We start from the raw sequence: 17,857 nt of genomic DNA, 5'->3' as shown, positions 1-17,857 counted from the left end.
TTTAAAAAAAAAAGTACCATCAAGATAAGGGGGTAAGATCACTGGCAATATATTTTGTAGGAACATAACTTATTATAAACACAGCTGCTAAAGAAAGTGTCCCTCGTCCTTTTTTTAAACATAGAGGCATACCTTGTTTCATTGTGCTTTGCTTTATTGTACTTCACAGATGCTGCACTTTCTACACATTGAAGGCAAAACCCTTCAACAGCAAAAAGATTACAATTCGCTTTATTGTGATACTCGCCGTATTGAGATCCTCACTTTACTGCGATAGCTCACTTTATTGCCGTGGTCTGGAACCAAACCCTCAACATAGCTAAGGTATGCCTGTATACTTAACAATTAAATGAATAGCTGAATATTTAACAAGCATTCCTTACTATCATGGTTATGAACAGTTTGGGGTCACTCTTGGAGACTGTGAGAAGTTCTGTCTCCCACTAGCCAAAGGTGCAATACACACAGTCGGCTTTGAACACACTTCCAGGCAGTTAGTTCCCAGAAACCTGACAGCCATCCTTGAACTCCTCAGATGTCCATAAAGCCTGGGTTAAGAAGCTGCACCTTTAGGGCATCCCATATTTTCCAAAATGAGAATTTTACAGTAGGATGAAAACTGCTTTCTGAAAGATACAGATATACTAAAATTTACTAAAACTGTTAAATAAATCAATAATTATTACACCGTGGCTAGACAAAACTTCATCAAAAGTCCTAAGTCCCAACAAATAGATTATACCCAAAGATGGGGCGTCTCCTTTAAGAGGCTTTGAAAGAAGGGGTGTACCAGTATGTTTCCATTGGGTTTTACCCTAGAAATATTTTCTGATATGTAAATATATCAGAACTTGTGTATAAGTGATATTTCTCATTAATTCCCTTAAATGGTATCACTTCCTTCTTACCCAACTGCTTATCAATAGTTGGATATCTAGGATCAAACTCTCTCTGAGCCAGGTTTCCGCAGTGGAGGCCTTCAGGCCAGACTAGGCCGAACAGCTTCTCTGATTCAAGACACCACTCCTCTTATTTAGCTTACACCCTTAGCCCTTCATCTATGCCTCCTTTGTCTGGTAGGTCTAATTTATTGTGAATTTTAGATGATAAAGATGAAAGAAAATACGACTTAACAACCTAATTCATTAGTTGAAAAAGGCTCCACCTGGTTACTATCTTATGAGTATGGTTCAAAAACTCAGCTTGAAAAACAGATGAAGAATTTTCATCGTGCTGTGATTTACCGTCTTAGGTAGATTTAAATCTAGCTAGAAGAATAAGAGTGGCCAGAGTCTGACAGAGCAAGACTTCTAAACGGTGGGGGGTGCTAAGGAAGTGTTCAGGTGGGCAGAACTGTAGGAACCGGCGGAAGTAGTTCTGCTCATCACACCGGGAAATTCATGAGACCTTGCTTCACACAGTGTTCCTGTCACTATTACACATTTTGCTGCTTAATTCAATGGTGGCTAAAGGTTAACCAAAAAAACAAACAAACAAACAAACAAAAAATTACAACTTGAAATATTTAGCTCCCATTCTTTGCATTTTCCCCAATTCAATATATCCTCTCAATCCTCTGTCATTCTTTTGAATGAAATGATGTTACAGTGTACTCAAATGTAATCTTTCATAGCTATTATCTGATATGGAAAAGTCACTCATTTTACTTTCTGTAAAATAAACAATATTTTGATTCCGATCCCAAGGATTTAGATCCTAAACATTAATTTATTTTCATTCCTTCTACATATACTTAACATAGATAGATGGCGACAAGAAGTGGGTGCATTCGATTTGAAGCCATGTGTTATCTGAAAGAGAAAGAGCCAAGGTCTCTGCTCCTATCACTAGACAAAGGTTTTAAAAAAAAAAAACAAAAAAAAACTGCAAACAAATAAAGCAAGGAAATGTCTGTTTCTGTTGGTTTCCTCCTCGGTGTCTGGAATTTGCACTCTTCAGCGTTACCAAGCCAGGCCCTGGGGTCAATGCAGTTAACTCAAATACCTCCCCTTCCCCAAAGAATTCTAGTGTAACAGCACACCCCCTTACATAGCTGGACTCGCTTTTTCATCTCTTTGCCCATTACTCAGCTCTTTTTTCTAAAAGCAAGCAGTAACTTCCTCCCTAATAGAATTACTTGGCAATCATTAAACCTGGTTACCTTTCTTTAATTGACATGGTTTTGCTGGGTGAATCAAGGACACCCTCCACCGCTGGCGCTTTGATCTCTCCAGCAGCAAACATTGCACATGGGTTCTTATGGTACTTCTCCTGTGGTTGTTCGGAAGGCTCTTGCTGCCTCCAGGCCACTGGGGCTGCAGTCTGAGCAACAGTTTTCCCAGCAGTTGTGCCGGTCTGATCAAAAGTGGGCTCCCCGAACTCGGCTGCTGGGAAGGAAAGGAGCGACGTCAGCACTTACTTCTCCAGGCAAACATTCTTCCAGCGATTCACCCCCCAACAGTCCCACACTTGGAGTTCAATCTGTGGGCACGCAGCCGGTTACCCAATCCACTGGGATTTATGCAAATCTGTGGCACGCTATATTCTGTGAGAAAACCAAACTTCCCAGTGGGTCACTCCACACAGCAAATCGTTTTGTGACAATTGGTCTTTTCCTGTGTGCAAGACACAGGAAGTGAGCTTTAACTACATACTACGGAATGTTTCTACTCCTCCAAAACAATCCTTTCACATTTCCAATATGCCACATTTGCAAGCTAAACCACTATTATAACGTACACACTATCATTTTGTGTAAATGTAAGAAGAGAAGGAAAGTCCCATGCAGTATAGCTTGCTAGTTTGCACAAGAGGAATGAGGAGAGCCCAGAAATCCACAGACCTGGGTTCAAGCCCTGCCTCCCTGTGCTTAGCTGGCCCTGGACATGTGGGGTTATCCAGTTAAAAAAGGGGCTAACAGAGCTAGCAGTTCCCAAGGCTGTCGGGAGTGAATGTGACCAAAATCATCCAACACCCTTATCAAGATTTGTGGAAGAGCTGGAAGTATTTTTATTGCTGAAAAATTGATAATGCACCGAACATGTCAGATTCAAATGGAAGAAAAATCTGCAGGGGAGTATAACTCACACTAAACTTATAGTCAACGCTAGTTATCAACTGCCTTCATCATGGAGTTAGAAAAAAAAACCACATGCAAGCAATCAAGCAGAAACTAAAAACCCAGTTGCTTACTAAAACTTTAGGAGCAGTAGCAACTGACCTCTCAGCGAAAACTTCCTCTTGGTGACATTCTCCATGTCCACCTTCTCTTCAAAGGGCTGCCTGTCCTTCACGTCAGCGTTCCCCGGTGCAGCGCTTTCAGCAGTGGAAAATTCCTTCAGCTCATCACCAAGAGGGGCGATGGGAAGACTAGCTAGCTCCAGGCTTCCCTTCCTCGGAACAGCATATTTGGGTTCCTTATGGCTATCTCCTTCCTGGACTCGGGGAAGGATGGGGTAGGATGGCTCTGCTTCCTCAAAGGACTCGTACTTTTGAACACCACCGTCTCTACATGTCAAAACTCTCTTGCTTTCTGCCTCTCCCAGTTCTCTCAACGTGCCTTTGCTTCCACTGCCCTCTACTGAAGGTTGCCAGGCCTGGGGCTTCAGAATGCTTCTCACTGGAGAGTCCAAATTTTCTATCGAAGAAGGAAACTTATAGTCAGTGGCACTTGTGTTGTCATCCACAGATGGCTTTGTCCGAAGATCCCCTGCGTACATTGGAATGGCCGTAGATGCCATTGTGGACACAGACGTGTTAACAGTGGGTGAGAATGGAAGAAGTTTTCCACTTTGCACCTGGGAGGACACAGTGACAAAGGAAAAAGCTGATTGAAAAACATCGTCTATGTAAATCCCGGTGTATGGATTGACCTAGACTGCAATACTACATTTGGCGCAGTTTTACTGCTTATCTTAGTGGGAGATGAATCCTAGACACAGTTATACACGGCATCTCGTTAGTCAAAATCATCTGAGTGAAAAGCAGATTGTACATTCTAGTGTTCTCTCTGGCATGAACTCACTCCAGACAATTGCAACAAGCAAATTATGAAAGCAAGCAAAAAAAAAAAGATTTAAAAAAAAAGAAAAAAGAAAACATACTTGGCATGGTGACTTTCTTAGGAATGAAATTATTACCAAATTATCTACAGGTAACACAGTTTACAGGTAGATCACTTTAATTACATCATTAACCTGAGATCACAGGGTGCTCCTATAGTTTAAGAATGTACCTCGCAAACTGGAATTCGATCACAGCGTACCCACCTGCTCCACCTCTCCAAGCGTGACGGGCTGAGTCTGATAGCGAGCATTCATTCTCCTCTGTCTCATGTCTATTCTGTTTCGGGTAGAAATAGCTTTTGAGACTGGCTGGGACAATTTGTTAAACAAGGCCAACTTCTCAGCTAAGCTTAGAGTGGAGGAATCAGGTTCACCTTGTTCAGCAGAATCTTTGCCCTCGTTCGCCTGGTCTCTGGCTAGAGCCTTTTGGTGAGCAGACGCCTGTAATCTGAATGGGAGAAAAAGTCGGTAACACAGATAAAAGCAAACAGAAGCTCACTGCTAATTTTATGCATTAACTTTCTTCCAGGTGTCAGTTTTGAAAAGGGCTTATTTTTGCCTACATAAGTTTAAGACAGGTGCAGGCACTCGTTTGGCTTTTAAACATGACAATGCACAGCAGAAGAGGCTGGCAACACAAGCATTGTCAGTTTCACAAAGAGCAGATTTTTAGCTCTGAATTAGCCCTAAACATTGCATTTCTGGTTTAAGGAACTGAAGTCAGCTTGGGCATACCTTATTTTAGGGAGAGAAGTTGTATTGTTAGTATCACTAATTCATCAGGCTAAAGGGAGTCTTAAGGTATCACCTACAGCATATTTAGACATAATCTTTGTGGTTCAGAGGGTGCCCTTTTCATTTTAAATAACTGGGAAATAGGATAATCATTGTGCCAACAACATTATCCACAACAGAGTTTTAATTTTCAATCGCTAAACACAAACGGTTTACTTTCAGAGATTTTTCTTTCACTCCTTCACTCTAGCACTTCCTCTCATAGGTTTCTACCAGTTTTCTTCAAGGTACTTAAATCTGTAATTCCCAGTAACTTGAAAAGCGAAGGAAATTTCAGGCAGTGGTAAGTCCCTCCGGCTCCCAGGCAGAGCAGAAGGCTTCCGGTTACATGGCCACAGTGAATCCTCAAAAGTTTAAGACAAGGCCCCTCTGTCACTGGCAAATCCAATTCTCAAATACAGTCAACAGTATATTTTGCCTTGACTCCAATTAATCACCACTTCACAAGTTGTCCCAGACAAAAGAGCAGTGTCAGTGTTCCAGGGTATAATGAGAGTAGCAATGAAAGCACCCTGAGACTGAGTCTCGGCGTCTTTCCTGAGGTCAAGTGGAGAACTGGAGGGCAACCTCAACCTCCTTCCCTGGAGAGGTCCCAGCTTTTGCGTGGTGCCAGCTTTATTTCTGCACTATCATTTTACTTCTTTTCGTCTTATTTTTAGCCTTTGTGTTTTGGCCCATAACAGTAAAATAGAGGGACTAGTCCACATGCCCTAAGGACATAATTTTCAAAGATAATAATAAAACATCTAAGTTCAGACACTATAAATTCTTCATATCCCAGCCCTCAAATATAGTGGCACTGTCTATATACATTAGAAACAGGCAGGATTGTTTTAACACATATTTGTGTCCACATGTGTTTTTAACCAAGAAAAAACAAACAAAACAACAACAACATAAAAAAAAACAAAACTGGGTACTACTAGGATTTCAACATTCACATTAACTCCCATTTTTCTATTAATCTTTATGAAGTGCCAGTATTTTAGATTGAAGAATGACATTTCTTAGGGATGGCTATGATTATGAAAAACCGAAAGAAAACAAATGGGTAAGTGAATTAGTGGGATCCTAGTTCCAATACATCATGGAAACAGGTAGATGAACTGTTTTCTCATGCAGGCCTACATGAAGGTATCAGTGTCTTGCATGACAAAACAAAATGCCACACATTCTTGGAGCAACTCATGGCACTGACTTGTTTGTCAAACAAGTGAAAGGCATTCCAGGTTTTGAGATGCATCTGTTGGCTAGCCCCTTTGCCCTTGGGGCCACATGCTGCTATTGCTGTCCAGTACCTGGCAGGCTGCACAGTGCTCTTAGCTACAGTGGGACTAGGAAGTCTTGCCATTACAGGGTGGGTGGCCACAGAGCACGAAGCAGGGAGAGGTTCACTTTAAAGCAATTGCCAAGGAAGGAATATTCATAAGGAGAGAAAAGAAAAGAAGCATTAAGGAAAGCATAGTTTTCAATTCAGAAACGAGAAATCAAATATTTTAACACAATTATTTGCTCATTACTTTGGGAAAGTACAAAAGAACTCGAAAAGCAATGACAAACTTAGCAAATAAGGGACAGAGGTTACTCAAAGTAAATGGAATAAGAATAGGTGTTTAGAGCTTGGAAAGGATTGACCCCATCTTTAGAAGAAATGTTCCGGTTTAAAAAAAATAAATAAAAGAAAGCTAATATCAACCACCAGCAAATCAGTAGATTATACCTGTGTTTTAGAATGTTGTTGTCAATCTACTTTTTAAAACAATAAGTGTCCTCGTATAATCTATAGGCAAATAGATTATATCAAAGTAGATTCAACAAGCCTCACACAGTGATAATTTTTCCTTATATTTACTGCTTTGCTCCCATGGGTAGTTGCTTCAAGTTCTACAACAACCATTCAAATAATTTTTAAAAAATTAAAATTAAAAAAAACAACAACACAAAAACTGCTTTGCTAAGAGTTCCTAATGGGTACAAGACGTACTTTTCCATAAATACACCGAGAAGTTGAGGAATAGCTGAGGAAGGAAGTGAAGGCAGCTAGCTGATCAAACAGCGGGTTCACAGGTGTGGGCTGTGACACAGAAGTCTCCTGGGATGTTAATACCCTGAGTAAGATACATTGAGTTTTTCAGGGTGTGTGTGTGTGTGTCTGTCTGTCTGTCTGTCTGTCTGTCTGTCCACCCAGAGGAAGCACAAAAATAATTTTTAAAAAACTAATAAAAGTTTTCACTTGATGGAAGCAATTATCCCTGAATGAGTGAAATATTTTGGGAAATCCATTCTGAACATATTAGAACATACAGCTCAAAAACTACTTCCCATCATTTGGGAAGCTATCGGGCTTCCAATTAATTTTTAAATTTTTTGATTATTTTAAAACAAATAAAAAGAAACCTTCACTTTTAGAGATCTGTTAATGGGAGAAATGCTATCTGAGGTCTGCTTGGAAAAACCCAGGAGGAAAGGGGAAGTGGGTGGGGACACAGATAGAGCGGGAGCTGAGGATTGTTGACACTGGGTGATAAGTACATGGGCTCCATTACATTCATCCATCTACTCTCACGTTATAAATGTCCCATTGTAAACGAGATAAAAAAAACAAAACGCAGAGACAAAAAAATTAAACAAAATCCCTCTTCATGTTTTTCTATGTTCAAAGTTTCTCTGAACCTTGTAATGGGATGTGTTACCTATTGTAAATCTCTTTTTTTTTTTAAAAAAGAAGACATTACAACCAAGGCCCAGAGGTCACAAGGGAGACTCACGTGGCTGCGATGACCACCTCCTCAGTGGTGACGGGCTGGGTGTGGGATCTGTCTTGCAGACGCCGCAGCCTTTGCTCCACGGCCGCATTTCTAGAGCGTCGCTTTGGAGCACTTTTCTCATCAAATGACTTTTCCATTTCCTGAGATCAGAAACAATGTGGAGCCCTTATGAATTCGAGGAAAGGAAATGGAGACAGCAAAATGCCCCTACTCTGTTCCCCTACAGGTTCCACCAGGGGAGCACCCTGAGAGGCACCCATCATTATCAGAAGTGAATATTTGTGCTGTGTTGGCTGGTGGTCACGCCAGCCAAGGACGTGGAGAGAATCACAGGTGCGCCAGAATGAGTGAGGTGGGCCACAGAGGGCCCAGGTGCAGGACACAGGCAGGTGCAATGGATACAGTGACAGTTCCTACTCAAACACCTTAGCACATCTTACCCTGAAAAGCAGCCTCTTGGCAGCAACACTCAGCTTGGCTCGTTCATCTACCTTTTCTTCATCTGTAAAAAGCCACAAAATAAAAACTGAACATCATAAGAAAAGGTAGGTAGGGTTCTGAAAAGATTCCCAAAGCTGACCCAGAAATCCTTTGAACATAGAATAGATGTACTAAAAATTACAATTGGTAATATTTTCCCCTGGTGGAGAGGGGAGCCCATTCTGCTCAGTGAAAAGGTGCTAATTTCCATTGAAATTAACCAACCCAAACTCTGTTTGCACAGTAATTTTCTACTGTACTATTTGATGAATTGAGATTTAATAGGGTTTTTTTTGTTTTGGGGTTTTTTTTGTAAGGAATGTCTCTTTATAGTTAAACAGCAGCAGTAACAAGAAAAACCTGCTTCTTTGGTTCGGATCAGTTGTTTTAATACTGCTCACTCTGCAATTCTTTAACACTCTCAAAAATAAGGGAAAGATCATCTGAAAAACCTCAACTAGGCTTTATTATATTCACAGAGAGAAAACGTGCAGAAAAGTAAAAAAATGATAGGCACCATAATCTCATCCTCTCAAAAAAGCAAAAGCTTATTCTTTAAATCTAATCGGTGAGATGATAAAGAAGCAGCAAAAGGAAAACAGATACTTGCCCTCAGCGGTTGGCATTTCTGAATTCGAAGTAGACCTAGGAGAGATATTAGCAAATAATAAGAAAAAATTAGCTGGTGGGAGTAAAAGATCCAAATAAAATATCATATGAAAAGTAAAAACAAAAATGCAATTAAACTGTCGTAAAGAATATCATCCTGAGAGCAATTCTAGTTGTGAATACACACATACAGCTAACAGACACTGTGGAGTGTGTGTGCACACAGCCCAGCCAAGTGCACACCTTGTGGAGACAAACCAGGATCAAGTGCAACTTATTAAACACAAGTGATAATAATTTTTCAGACAAACCTGATCATTTCTAGGCATAAGTAAGTGCTAATATAAAACTCAATTACAACAAGTAAGCAGACAAATGAACATAAAATCCCTTAGTTATTTTCACTGTAAAATCTGGTGAATACTCAATTTGGGTTCTCATTAAACAAGGGCATAGAAAATTAAAAACAAATCAAGAAAAATAATGTTTCTTACTTCTTACAGTCTGAATACAATTTGAAACTGTGTGTTGGGATACTGGTGTCATCGTCAAGATTCTTTAAAAGAATATATACGAGCCAAATAAATACCCCTTATCGATCAGATGGAAGAGTTATGGAATCACCACACCCCATTTAAATAGAATCAGGACCATCACTATGGTGAAAATCCTGTAGGAGCTCTTTTAAGTTCCTGGACTATGGAACCACACATACACATGCCTACCTATCCGATTCCTTTCGTTCTGCTGAGGTTATAGGTTGAGTTCTAAATCTCTCAGAAGTTTTTCTACTTTCACCAGGAGAAAAATAGCGTCTTGGTTTCCGGGACCCTCTCTCCCGTTCCACACTGGTAGGCAAGCCAACTCCTTTGGTTGACCTCTCAACCCGCGATTGACTTTTAGAACCATCAGGAGAGAGGATAACAGCGGGGAAACGGGGAGACAGAGAGAGAGAATAAAGGAAAGGTTTATGCATCTTAGTGAGTCCAGGCACAGACGCCACCAAAATCCCCCTGCATGCCTCTACCATGCATGTAAAGGAGGTGGAGCATTCCAGAGACCCAATCCTCTCCCCATTAGTAAGCGGAAGCAGAATGCTAGTTTGGGAGCCATTTCCTGTACGGTCTGCCCTGCACACTTGTGAGCTAAGCTTAAAAATGACTCAAGGCAGGACACAACACAAGTTGAGAAGTGAATAATTCTGCCAAGGACGTGCAAGTGACACATCAGGAGGACGTTTGAAACATCACCTACAGTTCGGGTTTCTTTCTGGCACTGGCAGATTCCAGAAATGCATTTCGGAGCTGGGCGACAGAGACCTTGGTGTCCAGCAGGCTCACTTCCGCCTGGGGCCCCTCAGCTCTGGGACTCCGTAGCTCCGGCTCTCCCTTTGCCGTTGGGTCCTTGCACTTCAGGGCCTGGAGCTGAGGGGGGCCCGTGTAGTCAGATAGGGAGCGGGTGAGGACCTTGTGCTTTCTCCTAGGTGCTTCTATTTTGTGTCCTGTCACTCTGGCATCTTGGGACACAGGCTCGCTCTGAACATACAAAACCATTTCGCTTCTGCCCGTTCTTTCAGAGAACTGGGGCTGAGCTTGAGGTGGGTGCGACAAACTTGCCGGTTCTTTTTTATGTTCTACGGTGGCCGTGCTGATCGCAGGCTTGCCAAAGTCTTCATGTGCAGAGGGGTCTTCCTGGCTTCTCGCAAGCCTGCCATCCTCTAAAGCCAGGAGTGATTTCCTGCTTTTCTCGAGCGCTTCAGTAAAGGGCACATCTTCCTCTGCTTTTGATTCACAGATGTGGAGAATGGGGGACTCCCTTCCCTCACCTTCGAGAGCCTTCAAGGTGGGAGGTTTTATGACGTTCTGGGTGGCTGATTCCACCCAGCTGTACTCAGACACGCTTTCCGGGGTTTCTGAGGTCACCAGCATGGCAGTGTGGACAGGATCTGCTGGCTGGACATAGCCACGGATCGGCTGTCGTGCAGAGCCGGCTGCCTTGCTCGTGACCCTATCAAAGGCTGAGTTTTCTGACTGAAAGGACAGGTAATGCACCGGCACTGGCTGATGTCTCCTCTGAGCTAGGGACTCGGAGGCAAGTTCAGGGCTGCTGCGAGCACTCTCCTCTTTCACCATTTTTTCTCTAACTTTAACTCTTTAAGAAAGAAAAAGGATTTAAGTTGCAATGTGCAGTAACTGCTCAACGGTAAGGAAGCATGCGCAGGTCACAGATTACCAGTGAATGGAAATCAACCCAAAGGGAGAACAACTTGTGAAAAAGCATTTTTTTGTGGTTAATGTCAGAAAACCACAGCTTGCAAGATGAATGATTTTTAGTTGAGTTTCCAAATGTACATTCGTAGGCTGGTGTGGTACAAAACTAACTCTACCCTCTGTAAAGCTGAGAGGGGTCCGATGCTGTCTTAGGAGAGAATGGATGCCTTCTGACTAAATGAATACCCAGAAGACACAGAGAAATTTCTTAATATATACCGCCAGTATGCATGAGGGCACACTGAGGCTCGTGCTGTGAATGGTAAGTTTTTGCATGTACGGGCCTACTATGTGGACCGTGGGGGTAGTTTCCAGGCATACATACACCTATTGACCAAATGTTAATTTCATCGTCTCCTGAAAATGGAAGAGCATTTGTGATTATTATTTTTATTGAGCTCAAGATACAACAATCGCCTCTTTCCAAGCACTCAACTAAACATTCACAAGCTTTTTCATGCAATGCAGACTGTATTCATTCATTCAGAAGACACGTGAGCAGTTTGGACATCATTATTACTAATAATTGTAGCATCAAAAAGAATGTTAGAAGTTTTTTTTGAAAATAAACTGAACATTTTCTCTCCTCTGGAATTGCTATTAGGCCGTTAGTTAAAAAGTAATCTAAAAAGAGATTGCTCTGGTTGTTTCTAGAGCTATTTCAATATCTGAGAGCAAAAGTGAAATCCATTTTAAAAGCTTCTTTTCTATTTTTCTATTATGGCAGAAGCTAAGTAAGAGCTCTGGCTGTGGATCCTCGGAGACCTCTGCTCAAAGTCTGGCTCAGCCCATTCTAACTGTGTGGTCTCAGGTAACTTACCTGCCTTAGTTGCTTTACCTTTAAAATGTAAATAATAGTGACAAGGTGTAGTGTGATGTCTGCAATGCACATGGTTTAGTGCTTAATAAGGAGTAAACATTTAATAGTGGTAGCTAGTTCTTATTTTTACTTTTTGAAATGTGATGTAGTGAGAAAGCAGAAACCACTGAAACTGTTTAAAAATGGACTACTAATTGGAGATAATTTAAAAAAATAAAGAATGCCTTTGAGGTAGGAAAAGCGATTTCTTGAGGAATGTAAAACCTTTATTTACCTAAGATTAGTCAGCAAAAATAATTATTTCTGATATATACTTTTTGGAAGAGATTATGTCCTTAAATGACAAATGCACCTTGCTAAACTTGATATATTGTCTTTTGCTGTGTACAATGTGCTCCTGTGTATGATGCACACCTACATTTTTTGGCCCAAACTTTCAGGGGAAAAAAATCTTTCATTTTAATTTTTTAATTCAAATTTTTGTTTACATTCAGGTACTTGTTTTTTGTATTATAAATGAATTTTAGCATTTATTTTTTAACATATTATGGTACAAGGAATTTTATGTACCAGTAACAAATTTACGATATTTACGCATCATAGAAGGCCAATAACTCTTTGTCGTTGCAAGTTCGTCATAAGTTCAACAAAACCCATGATCAGATTCCAGGGTATTATTTTGCATACGGATATCGTTACTGATTTCTAGAGTTACACTTTTAACTCATAAGCATAAATAAAAGAATTAAAAACATTTATATAGACATGGAATTAGTACTACCCTTGTATAATGCGCACCCTTATTTTTCCCTCACAAATTTGGGCAAAAAGGTGTGCGTTATACACGGCAAAATACAGTAAACACATTCATGTTTTTCAGCATAAGATGCAGGATATCTGTGTATGCTTCATTAAAGAAAAATCAGAGACACTCATGAAAGGCAGTTACTATGAACAATTCAGGGGGGAAAAAAAGCATTCTGAGTTGTTATTTTTCTCAGAGACTAGCCAGTGCTAGAGAACCAGTTTTCATACTTATAAGCTTTGTTAATCAAAAGAAGACTGCAATGTGGTTCAAGTTCTCCTGTGGAATGTGTCCTTCTAATCAGAGACAATCTGAATGTTGTCTCAGCTGAGAACAAAGTGACTGTTAGAAACTCAATATATGGGTGCTTTGTCCTGCCAATGACTTACTCATTCTTACTCCTTCTGCCTCTCCCTGCCCCCAACCTTCAAAATGAAATGATAGGGGTTTTTTTGTCTGCTTTTAAAACCACAGGCCCTCAATGTAACTGTTGAAAGTTAACTATTGGTTTAGAGACGAGGAGGCATGAAAACAAGGAGGCTGGAAGTGCCTGGTGAAGGGGGGGTGTTGACGACATGGGATCCTAGCTGGTTGGTAGGACTCAAGAGGAGAGACACCCAGAGGTAGCCGGTAGGTCCTCGCTACTGCCCCCCCTCCCTTCCCCGGGCAGAATGTGAGTTGGTGAGAGGAGAAAAAAGGAGGTGCAGTCAAAAGATTTTCAAAAAGAGGAGCAAGAAGAAATGCTATTAGAAGGGATTAGTGCAATTGAAGGAGAAATGCAAATGATTAGGAGGTTAACGTCCAGCAGCTCCTTTTGAACATGTGCCTTTCAAATGCACTGTCCTTAGGAAGAGGAGAGTTAGCATTGGACTATATGTGAAACAGCAGCGAGGCAAGGCAGCAGGGAGAGGAGGGGCACTCAGGAAACAAAAGCAAGAGCTTCCACTTGGGATGTACCTGGAAGGCCAGTTGATAAGTGAAGATGTGTCCCCTTCGGAATCTTTCTGGAGAAACCACTCATGTTTGGGTTTCCCTGTACTATCATGTACAAAAAACAAAACTTCAGATAATTTCTATTAAAATGTCAACATATACACATACTTAATGATTATCATTTAAAACCTAAAGGCTGATTTTTGTTAAGTAAAGAGTAATCCTGGGTTTTCAAAATGTATAAGCACCTTCTGTCATGGTTTATACTCAGGCCATGGAATTTCCAGGACATTTGGCTCACTACTAAAATCAAGAGATAGAAGTAAATATACCTAAAGTCACCAAATAAAAATGTTTAAGGTAATTTGAAAGAATTAAGAATTGGTTATAGTCACACACTACCCACAAATACTACAACTTCTTTGTAAAAAGTTGGATGAAAAGTATAAGGCAACTTATTGTACGTAAGTTTTGTTAAGGTATATTGGTAAATAGCCAAATATAAAAATAGTGTCCAAAACAGTACATATCAAGTTAAGGTAATAAATTGAAATAAATAAGAAGTCAACAAGAGCATACCTTTAATTGCTGTTATAGATTTTCCTTTTATATTTATCACTGAATAATTCAGCCAACACAACAGTTACCAACACTAATTCAAGTCTATTTGATAAATATTTGAATGCCTACATGTGCAAAGCACTGAGCTAGGCTCTGAGAAGCAACAAAGGTGAATCAGGCATCACCCAGCCATTAAAAAACTTACACCATGCTAGGCAAGATAACATATGATTTAAACATTCATTCCTGCAAGGTTGAATATGACAAAGTACAACTGACCCTTGAACTACATGAGTTTGAACTGCGAGGGGCCACTTAGGAGGATTTTTTTGAGTAAATATATAGTTGGCCCTCCGTATCCTGAGTTTTACATCTGCAGATTCAGCCAATTGTGGATCAAAAACCGTATTTTCGATCCATGGTTGGGAATCTGAGGATGCAGACTGCTGACTCTATGCATTGTCCTACACCATTTTATATCAGAGATTTGAGCATCTGAGGATTTCAATATCTGTTGGTGGGGGGACATCCTGGAATCAATCCCCTAAGAATATCAAAGGACAACTTTAATTATCTTTTTGCAGAGTCCGGTTAGCCAAGTTGCCTCTAACCTCCATGTTGTTCAAGGGTCAACTGTAACTCTACCAGGCTGAAGGTATTTTAGAGAAAAAGCATAGGCAAAGAAAACTGTGTGGTAACTATGGAAAGCAAGGCACAGGAGGAATACTCAAAGAACTGGCCTGCATCTCCTTACAATGTGGAAAGAAAAAGTGAAAATTCTATATGCAAGCTAAAATGTTTACCAGCTCCAACCCTTACCAACCTATTTGCAAGAGTTCTTCAATACCAGGCTGAAAACACATTTTAGATTAAAGCAAGAGCCTGTCTGCCACCATTTCTGTACATTTTTCTGTGACCACTGAAATCTCTCACAGTTTAGACTTGAGCTTCTATTTCTCCAGTCATATCCTGTCTTTCCACACGCAAACCTATCACCCACCTCCCTGTCTCCAGTATTATAGCAATTTAGCCCATACCCAGTAAACAACTTAGGTGTATGTAGGAGAAGCCATTTTAGTTCCAACTCTAAAGGGTCTAATTTCTCAGCATTTATTTAAATATAGGAATTGTTTAGCATATCATCTGCAGCTAAGAAATGACACAACGCAACACAGCACAGGATTCAGAGGGAGAAGAGGGAGTAATAGGTACTTACTTTTGAAAGTTGTATCAAGTTAATATACCTACATCACAGAGTTATTTTAAGGCTCCAATACTTTTTTCATAACAGGGTACTTTGTAAACTGTAAAGTGCTAAACAACTTTCTGAATATGAGCTTCACTAATAAAAATAAAACTTGGTCAGCATCACCATAAAAATTATCTGGGGCTTAAGAATATGTTAAGTTTGCATTTGTAGAATCACAGACACAGAGCAGACTTGCTGGGCTCCATTTAATCCATTACAATTTAGATATGGAACTGGCCAAAAGAACCAAGTAACTTCTATCATGGTAGGGGAGACTCAAATTTTGACATTTCCTATATACTACAAATGTATATAAGGAGAAATAAGCATATGTGAAGGCATCACGCCTAGAACACGGTAAGCCCTTCCAAACGCTAGTCTCCTCCTCGCCTTCCTTCTTCATAGACAACATAGCACTGCACTTTTGAGTTACTGTTTCTCTTAAAGAGATGATACATATAGAGTCCCAATTCAGAAGTCATGTGATTTTAAAGAGAGTGGGTCCAGCCTCACCAGGAGTGCTCGAGTTTGTCTTAAGTGAATTTAAAGCAGGAGTGATTTAGATAGTATACTTCCAAGTAAGACTTCCTGGACCCAGGGTTGGCGAAGGCGCTTATTTGGGTGAGCTTTTCTGCCATCAAAACCTGAAAATGAAAACAGGGTGGTGGGGGGAGATATAAATTTAATTCAACTTATTGTTTAATTAAACTAGGCTGTCCTGGGCACTTCCTCTCCACTAAAGCCCAGAACGTGGTCACTTCTCGGTCCTTCTCTTACCAACAGTATTTGATGCAGGTGATCGACCACTCACTCCCTTCACCTGCCTTCTGGGCCAGTCATCAGCCTTCTCTGTTCATTCCACCTCACCACCTGCACCTCTATAAGTCAGGGTGTCCACTCCTTTCCTGCTCCATCAATAGCCTATGCCTTGATGATCTCATTCAGCATTCACTTCCATGCTGACAACCTTCCAATGTTTATCTCCACCCCCGTCTCTTCCTTGAACTCAGACTCCGGGATTCAACTGACTACTTGACATTTCCATTTGGATATCTAATGGACAGCTTAAATTTCACATGTCTAAAAAACAAAAACAAAAACAAAAAAAACCTCTTAATTTCCCTCCAGGCTTCACTTCTACTGGAGCCATCCCTATTTCGGCAAATGGCAGCTCCTGCATTGAGGTGCCCTGGCCAAACATTTGAGCTCACCTTTTACTCCTCTGTTACTCTCCTACTCCACATCTAAGTCACCAGCAAATCCTATTGGTTTATCTTCAAAATATAACCTCTTTTCACCACCTTTGCCTCGGTCATTCTAGTTCAAGCCACCACCATTTCACACCTAGATTACTGAGATGACCTTCTATTTACTCTACCTATTAATATGTTCATCCTTGCCACCTATAGTCTATTTTCAGCTTAGCAACCAGAGGAATTATTTTAAAATGGAAGGCAGATCTGTCATTCCTCTTTTCAAAATCCTTATATGGCTTCATTTAGAGCCAAACCCAAAGCCCTCGTGATGGGCTACTGGCTCTTCCTGACCTCCCTGCTCCACCCCACACGTCTCACCCATCACCCCCGTCACCTCCCCCCAGCCCCGTGCTCCTGCCTCACTGGTGACTGGGGGCCTCCTCAAACACTCCATGCAGTGTCCACATGGGAACTATTTCTGCCTGGAACAATCCACCCCGATGGGTGCATGGCTTGCTTCTTCACTTTATATAGGTCTCTGCTCCACTGTTATCTTCTCAGAGGGACCTTCCTAACTAACCACTTTATGTCAAATAGCAACCCCCAATCTTTACTCTCTCTGCTTTCACTGACTCTCTCAAATTTTCTTCATAGCATTCACCACACTTGTCACATGACATATTTATTGTCTCTCTCCCTTCACTAGAGTACATGCTTCTTAAGAGACTGTTGCATCATCAGCCCTCGGAAGAGTGTGTGGTAAACAGCAGGTCTCAATAAATATTTGTGGAATGGGTGAATTGTTGAATGTTCATCCCCACAGCACCTCTCTGAGGTATTCTTATCCTCATTTTATAGATGAAGAAAAGAAGGTGCAAGAAAAAGTATATTAACTGTCCACGATCACAAGTTGGTTCATGAAAGGGTGGGCCTGGAACCCAGTGCTATTGGACCGTCCATCCTACATCTCCCACACTTCCCGAGCTGCAGGCTTCCACATTTCTGGAAAATAACTGCCTCCTGGCTTGAATGAGTGTAGTTGAGATGCCAGTGCTCATGTGCTCTAGAGCTCAGCACAACTCTGGTCATACCCACAATTCTGACCATACGCTGGTCTCTCCAGCAGATAGCTGCTCAATTCCGTATAAATCCTGCAAACCCTAATCACCTTCTTCCTCTGTTTCTCCAGATGTACAAGGTGAAATCAAAAGAGTCCGGCAGTGATAGCAATCAGACAGGAAAAGGAAATAAAAGGCATCCGCATAGGCAAGGAAGAAGTAAAATTGTCATTATACGCAGATGACATG

At 41.0% G+C, this 17,857-nt stretch overlaps 1 protein-coding gene across 1 annotated transcript in view; it reads right to left on the bottom strand.

Annotated features, from left to right (window-relative positions):
- Nucleotides 1-17,857, bottom strand: part of LOC109389100 (supervillin-like) — a gene marked incomplete at its 3' end in the record, with an annotated part of 129,530 nt that overhangs the window by 17,774 nt on the left and 93,899 nt on the right. Inside the window, exons 7-16 of the mRNA XM_019654389.1 lie at nucleotides 13,569-13,649; nucleotides 9,971-10,867; nucleotides 9,442-9,612; nucleotides 8,718-8,752; nucleotides 8,068-8,129; nucleotides 7,628-7,767; nucleotides 6,158-6,253; nucleotides 4,269-4,512; nucleotides 3,221-3,797; nucleotides 2,162-2,387 (exon numbers count right to left, since the gene is read on the bottom strand). Of these exons, the coding sequence (XP_019509934.1) occupies nucleotides 2,162-2,387; nucleotides 3,221-3,797; nucleotides 4,269-4,512; nucleotides 6,158-6,253; nucleotides 7,628-7,767; nucleotides 8,068-8,129; nucleotides 8,718-8,752; nucleotides 9,442-9,612; nucleotides 9,971-10,867; nucleotides 13,569-13,649 (2,529 nt within the window). The remainder of the gene's footprint in view (nucleotides 1-2,161; nucleotides 2,388-3,220; nucleotides 3,798-4,268; nucleotides 4,513-6,157; nucleotides 6,254-7,627; nucleotides 7,768-8,067; nucleotides 8,130-8,717; nucleotides 8,753-9,441; nucleotides 9,613-9,970; nucleotides 10,868-13,568; nucleotides 13,650-17,857) is intronic.

This window comes from Hipposideros armiger, unplaced genomic scaffold (assembly GCF_001890085.2).
Source record: "Hipposideros armiger isolate ML-2016 unplaced genomic scaffold, ASM189008v1 scaffold_221, whole genome shotgun sequence".
NCBI classification, from domain to species: Eukaryota; Metazoa; Chordata; class Mammalia; order Chiroptera; family Hipposideridae; genus Hipposideros; species Hipposideros armiger.
This window is presented reverse-complemented; position numbering and strand designations above follow the sequence as displayed.